This window comes from Sander lucioperca, chromosome 14 (genome assembly GCF_008315115.2).
Source record: "Sander lucioperca isolate FBNREF2018 chromosome 14, SLUC_FBN_1.2, whole genome shotgun sequence".
Classification (NCBI taxonomy): domain Eukaryota; kingdom Metazoa; phylum Chordata; class Actinopteri; order Perciformes; family Percidae; genus Sander; species Sander lucioperca.
Genome location: NC_050186.1, coordinates 29,094,259 through 29,101,111, shown reverse-complemented (window position 1 = coordinate 29,101,111; position 6,853 = coordinate 29,094,259). Strand labels below are relative to the sequence as shown.

General features: G+C 44.3%; 2 protein-coding genes across 6 annotated transcripts in view; one reads left to right on the top strand and one right to left on the bottom strand.

Moving 5' to 3' along the window:
* Positions 1-4,366, bottom strand: part of prpf4 (PRP4 pre-mRNA processing factor 4 homolog (yeast)) — a 13,142-nt gene extending 8,776 nt beyond the window's left edge. Inside the window, exons 1-9 of one of the 5 annotated variants that reach the window (XM_031281387.2) lie at positions 4,165-4,236; positions 3,616-3,630; positions 3,330-3,516; positions 2,660-2,846; positions 2,376-2,463; positions 1,218-1,297; positions 915-1,008; positions 691-785; positions 548-606 (exon numbers count right to left, since the gene is read on the bottom strand). In XM_031281387.2, coding sequence (XP_031137247.1) covers positions 548-606; positions 691-785; positions 915-1,008; positions 1,218-1,297; positions 2,376-2,463; positions 2,660-2,846; positions 3,330-3,489 — 763 coding nt within the window. In that variant the 5' untranslated portion in view covers positions 3,490-3,516; positions 3,616-3,630; positions 4,165-4,236. Of the gene's footprint in view, positions 1-547; positions 607-690; positions 786-914; positions 1,009-1,217; positions 1,298-2,375; positions 2,464-2,659; positions 2,847-2,959; positions 2,988-3,329; positions 3,524-3,615; positions 3,633-4,164 lie in introns of those variants that run through there. The other 4 variants (XM_031281386.2, XM_031281385.2, XM_031281389.2 and 1 more) reach the window with 4 other exon arrangements.
* cdc26 (cell division cycle 26 homolog) lies at positions 4,166-5,898 on the top strand. Its single transcript, XM_031281390.2, has 3 exons — positions 4,166-4,349; positions 5,177-5,265; positions 5,665-5,898. The coding sequence occupies exons 2-3, from the start codon at positions 5,185-5,187 to the stop codon at positions 5,869-5,871; spliced, it is 288 nt and encodes a 95-aa protein (XP_031137250.1). The 5' UTR covers positions 4,166-4,349; positions 5,177-5,184; the 3' UTR covers positions 5,872-5,898.
* Positions 5,899-6,853: the final 955 nt, after the last annotated feature.

Sequence of the window (6,853 nt, the reverse complement as noted above, 5' to 3'; positions counted from 1 at the left end):
CTAGTTACTTTAGTTACTCCACTACATTCATCTGTCAGCTTTAGTTACTAGTTACTTTAGTTACTAGTTACTTTAGTTACTCCACTACATTCATCTGTCAGCTTTAGTTACTAGCTTAACATTGAGTACTTTTACTTTTAATAATACATTTTATTTATATAGCGCTTTTCATGGTACTCAGACACTTTACAGTAAAAACCAGCTTATATATACACTATAGCTTTAATATTATATATTATTATATATACACTATAGCTTTAATATTATATATTATTATATATACACTATAGCTTTAATATTATATATTATATATACACATAGCTTTAATATTACATGTTATTATATATACACATAGCTTTAATATTATATATTATTATATATACACTATAGCTTTAATATTATATATTATATATACACTATAGCTTTAATATTATATATTATATATACACATAGCTTTAATATTACATGTTATTATATATGGCACGCTAAAAGTCCTGATTATTTACATGGAGTCTGGTGGGTCTTAAAGAGATTAAGGTGTAGTTACCTCTGAGAGTTCGGATCAGACTGCAGTCGGGGACGGACCACAGCTTACACAGACCGCTCCTGTGGGGGGGGGGTTAGCATGTTAGCATTAGCATCACCACCAGCATGTGTTAGCTGTTGTCATGGTTACTGAGCGGAGGTTACCAGGAGGCCGTGGCCAGCATCTTGGAGTCGGGGCTGAAATGGCAGAAGCTGATTGGTCGATCGTCTCCGATCTGACTGCAGAAGTTGTTCAGATTCTGAAGAAGAAAAATTATATTACATATATACGTACATATATATGAGTATTTATGTGTATTATATTACATATATAAAAGTATATATAAATGAGTATTTATGTGTATTATAATGTATTTGGGAGTATTTACCCTCAGGCTCTTGTGCATCTCTTGTTGCCGGATCGCCCTGGTTGCCTCGGCGACCTCCCTCTGAGCGCGTGCGGCCTCCAGACGCCTCCTCGCCCTGACGGACCAATCAGAGCGTCAGACTCACACAGGCGCCAAAAAACTCACATTTTAGAAAGACGAACCGACAAAACGTCTACGTTGAAAACATCCGTTTATGTTTCTAAATGAATAATTACTTTTTATAATTAATCACTTATCATTATAAGAGAAAAAGTCTGATAATTTAGGATAAAAGGTGAATGTGTTGAGGTGTGACTGACTCACCGTGGCAGAGAGTATTTGGCCAACCAGAGGCGAGCGTCCTTCAGGTGGGCGGAGCCTTCGTGGTACCACGTCTGCTGGCACTGTGATTGGTCAGAAACACACGACATCATTTCACATCAAGTCTGTGTGTGTGTGTCTCTGTGTGTGTCTGTGTGTGTGTGTCTGTGTGTGTGTGTGTCTCTGTGTGTGTGTGTGTTTGTGTGTGTGTGTGTGTGTCTCTCTCTGTGTGTGTGTGTCTCTCTGTGTGTGTGTGTCTCTGTGTGTGTGTGTCTGTGTGTGTCTCTCTGTGTGTGTGTGTGTGTGTGTGTGTCTCTCTGTGTGTGTGTGTGTGTCTCTCTGTGTGTGTGTCTCTCTGTGTGTGTGTGTCTGTGTGTGTGTGTGTATCTGTGTGTGTGTGTGTGTGTGTCTCTATGTGTGTGTGTGTGTCTCTCTGTGTGTGTCTCTGTGTGTGTGTGTGTGTGTGTGTGTGTGTGTGTGTCTCTATGTGTGTGTCTCTGTGTGTGTGTCTCTCTCTCTGTGTGTGTGTGTGTGTGTGTGTGTGTGTGTGTGTCTCTATGTGTGTGTGTGTGTGTGTGTGTGTCTCTGTGTGTGTGTGTGTGTGTCTCTATGTGTGTGTGTGTGTGTGTGTGTGTGTGTGTGTCTCTGTGTGTGTGTGTGTGTGTGTGTGTCTCTCTCTGTGTGTGTGTCTGTGTGTGTGTGTGTGTGTGTGTGTGTGTATGTGTGTGTATCTGTGTGTGTGTGTGTGTGTGTGTGTGTGTGTGTGTATGTGTGTGTATCTGTGTGTGTGTATGTGTGTGTATCTGTGTGTGTGTGTGTGTGTGTGTGTGTGTGTGTGTGTGTATGTGTGTGTATCTGTGTGTGTGTGTGTGTGTGTGTGTGTGTATGTGTGTGTGTGTGTGTATGTGTGTGTATCTGTGTGTGTGTGTGTGTGTGTATGTGTGTGTATCTGTGTGTGTATGTGTGTGTATCTGTGTGTGTGTGTGTGTGTGTATGTGTGTGTATCTGTGTGTGTATGTGTGTGTATCTGTGTGTGTGTGTGTGTGTGTATGTGTGTGTATCTGTGTGTGTGTGTGTGTGTGTGTGTGTGTGTGTGTGTATGTGTGTGTATCTGTGTGTGTGTGTGTGTGTGTGTGTGTGTGTGTGTGTGTGTGTGTGTACCTCGTCCTGTGATCTCTTAGCTCTCTCTTCGTCTCTCCGTGATTTCTTCAGAGCGTCCGGACCGACGACCGACAGAACGCTGCGCAGCCTGATCACAAACAACCGTAATAACAATAATATTATAATATATATATATATATAAAATATATTATATATATTATATATATTATTATATAACAACCATAATAATAATAATAATAATATTATATATTATATAATAACCATTACAGACGCCAGCTGACCAATGAGTGCCGTCTTTAAATAAAGTTAATTGAATGTTTCACCTCTCCCGGCGGTCAGCTGGTCCCTCTCCGAACAGCGTGATTGGCTCCCCGAGCGCCCGGAGGCCGGCCTTCACCTCGGCGTCGTCCGTGGAAACCATGATCTGCCGCGCTCGCCGTCGGCGCTCAAACGCAGCGAGTGCTTCCTGCTGACGCTCGCTGACGCGCTCCTCCATGTCCATGGTCTCCCCTGCAGCAAGGCATCATGGGAAACTGAGTCTCACTCACACATCTCACAGTTTAGCAGCTGTTAGAAGGGAGCTGACCCAGTGTCTCTCCTGGTGGAGTCTAAACGTCACAGACCTGAGGAGATGTTGATGTTTCCCGCCTCTGTGTGTGTGAGTTTGAATGAAGTGTGTTTTACGATGCTAAAAGTCCTGATTATTTACATGGAGTCTGGTGGAGATATGCTGGCTCTATACACGCTAAAAGTCCTGATTATTTACATGGAGTCTGGTGGAGATATGCTGGCTCTATACACGCTAAAAGTCCTGATTATGTACATGGAGTCTGGTGGAGATATGCTGGCTCTATACACGCTAAAAGTACTGATTATTTACATGGAGTCTGGTGGAGATATGCTGGCTCTATACACGCTAAAAGTCCTGATTATTTACATGGAGTCACTGACCCAGCGTCTCTCCTTCCTGGTGGAGGTTAAATGGTCACTGACCTGAGGAGATGTTGATGTTTCCCGCCTCGATCCCGGCCTTCACCGCATCACTTCCTCTCAGCGTGTCGGCGCCCAGACGCTCGCGCTCCTTCTCCTCCAGGCTGCCATAGTAAACACGCGTCCTCTTCATGGCCGGGGCCGCGTCCTCAGAGTCAGACATCTTGGTTCCTCTCTCCTCAAACTACACTACACAACTAAACTACACACAGAGAGACAGAGACACACACACAGAGACACACACGGTCAATACACACACACACACACACACACACACACACACACAGAGACAGAGACACACACACGTTCAATACATATACACACACACACACACACACACACACACACACACACACAGATTTCTTCTTGTATAAATAAATCCTAAATCTGATAAGTTCATCTCGTGTCTCTGTTGTTGACATTATATTTAATATTTACATCAACACAATGATCTGAAGCTCATCTAAATCCTAAATGTCTCAGTATTTATGATCATATTAATTCCTCCGAATCACAGAGAGACAGCCACAGTTACCCCTCTGAGAGCCGGGGAAGGGTTACAGCGGGACACACGGTCACACTCAGCCGATCACTCTTAAATTAGACCATTTCCTAACGGAGTTTGGTAGAAGCCGATATTACACAGAGAGAACGCGTTACACGCAGCTAATGTTAGCATTAGCACACACAAACAGCAGGAAAGACTGCGTCAAACTGCGTCAAACATCCTGTAAGCGGCGCGTGACGTTCACACACGTCAGCAGCGACAGACGGGGGTTAAACGGTGCCTTTTACTAACTTTTTAGAAACCTTTTAAATGTTTAATCTTTAAAAATGTACCTGTCTGGAGGGAAACGAAGCGACGGCGTTCATGAGCAGCGTGACCCGGACGTAATAACGTCATCAGCTTCCGCGTCAAAGGTTGTTCTTCCGGTTGGCGAAGCAGTAACAAACAAAGCGCGAGAGGAGAGAAAACCCGGGAAAGCAGCGCCGCGAGCCGCCTGTCAGCTGACTGTACAGACGGTGGGTACGGATCCTTAGGGTTAGGGTTAGGGTATCACTCTGGGGGGGGGCGGGGGGAGCCGGGTAAACTCACTGGTTTACATGGTCGAACAGACGTTAGCCGGTTAGCTTAGCTTCTGTTGGGGCAGCGTTTCCCGCCTTGGACCGGCAGGGGGCGCTGTGACGTCAGGACGTCTTCTAGTGAATTACTCTAACACCCGAGGGGGGGGGGGGGTTATATTATATTATTATATTTACATTATATTATATTAAGTAATGTTTTCTAACTCCAGGTTCAGGCACACACGCCCCAACTCTCTCTGTGTGTCTCTGTGTGTGTGTGTCTGTGTGTGTCTCTGTGTGTGTGTGTCTGTGTGTGTCTCTGTGTGTGTGTGTGTGTGTCTGTGTGTGTGTCTGTGTGTGTGTGTGTCTGTGTCTGTCTGTGTGTGTGTGTGTCTGTGTCTCTGTGTGTGTCTGTGTGTGTCTGTGTGTGTGTCTGTGTGTGTGTCTGTGTGTGTGTCTGTGTGTGTGTGTGTCTGTGTCTGTGTGTGTCTGTGTGTGTGTGTGTGTGTGTGTGTCTGTGTCTCTGTGTGTGTGTCTGTGTGTGTGAGACACACAGTCACACATCTGAGAGCGAGAGAAGTTTTACAGCGTGATAAACTTTCACAAACAGCGAATCACTCTTAAATTATACAAGTTCCCAAATGTCAGTATCATCATTATTTGGAAGGATCCGCCCACCACTAGGCTGCGTCCCGTTATTATAGCTCTCGTCATTATTCTCGTTATTATCTCGTTATTTCTTAAAGTAATGTTTGATCTGGTGTTTGTGTGCTTTTATTGTGAAGGTGAGAAGATGTTGCGGAGGAAGCCGACCCGTCTGGAGCTGAAGATCGACGACACCGAGGAGTTTGAGAGCGTCAAGAAGGAACTCGAGGTTTACACCTTATTATTATTATTATTATTATTATTATTATTATTTTTTTTTTTTTTTTTTTTTATTATTATTATTTTTTGTTATTTATTTATTTTTTTATTTTAATTTTATTATTTATTATTAATTATTTTTAATTATTTATTATTAATATATTTAATATTAATTTTATAACTGTCAGTTAAACGCGTTATTAGCTATACATGTGGTTAGCTGCTAACGCTAGCTTTAAACAAGCTACCGCTAACAGGTGGTTAGCTGCTAACGCTAGCTTTAAACAAGCTACCGCTAACAGGTGGTTAGCTGCTAACGCTAGCTTTAAACAAGCTACCGCTAACAGGTGGTTAGCTGCTAACGCTAGCTTTAATGCTGAACGAGACGGGCGTGTCTGTCTGTTTCCAGGCCAGGAAGCGTCAGCGAGAGGAGGCGGAGTCTGGAGGCGTAGTGGGCGGGGCTTCTGTCGTCAGCGTTGACGTCATCGGGGGCGGGGCCTCGTCTTCGTCCTCTACGCCAGCGGCGAGGGCGGAGCTTATCAACGAGCGAATCGGCTACAAGCCCCACCCCAAATCGGTCACGCTGCCCACGCTGTTCGGGAGTCTCCAGTTTTAAACTTTATTAAATGATGTTGAAACACGAGAAACGCTCTCGCGCTCTTTATTAACGTCTCCACCTGTCTCAGCGCTGAGGACCGGCTGGCTGCAGCACAGATGCATTCTGGGACAGGACACTCATCTCTCTGGGTTGTTTACATTTACATTACCTTTCTTTAACCAATCACGAAGGTCCAGACGATGGTGACCGATGACATCATCCAGTATTAGATGAAGGTGACTGATGACATCACCGTGAGATATTTAAATCAGCTGAGTCATGGTTACACCTCATTCACGATGTCACGATCACAACAATTCGCACTAATTCAACCAATCACTGTCAATGATTGGGGTGTGACTCGAAATTCTTACACACACACACACAGAGTACAGACGTGTGTGTGTGTGTGTGTGTGTGTGTGTCTGTCTCTGTGTGTGTGTGTGTGTGTGTGTGTCTGTCTCTGTGTGTGTGTGTGTGTGTGTGTGTGTCTGTCTCTGTGTGTGTGTGTGTGTGTCTGTCTCTCTGTGTGTGTGTGTGTGTGTGTGTCTGTGTGTGTGTGTGTGTCTGTCTCTGTGTGTGTGTGTGTGTCTGTCTGTGTGTGTGTGTCTGTCTGTGTGTGTGTGTGTGTCTGTCTGTGTGTCTGTGTGTGTGTGTGTGTGTGTGTGTGTCTGTCTCTGTGTGTGTGTGTGTGTGTGTGTGTGTGTGTCTGTGTGTGTGTGTGTGTGTGTGTGTGTGTGTGTCTGTCTCTGTGTGTGTGTGTGTGTGTGTGTGTGTGTGTGTGTGTGTGTCTGTCTCTGTGTGTGTGTGTGTGTGTGTGTGTGTGTGTGTGTGTGGATAGGACATGAACTAACAATGTAAAGATCAACAAGCCACTGACACATACACTGTGTTCCAAATTATTATGCAAATTATATTTTCTACTGATTTTCCTAAAGTAGTCGATGTAAGAAAGCTATTTTGCACACCTGTGTTGTCGGGCAGGTGCGTGGAGAAGAGT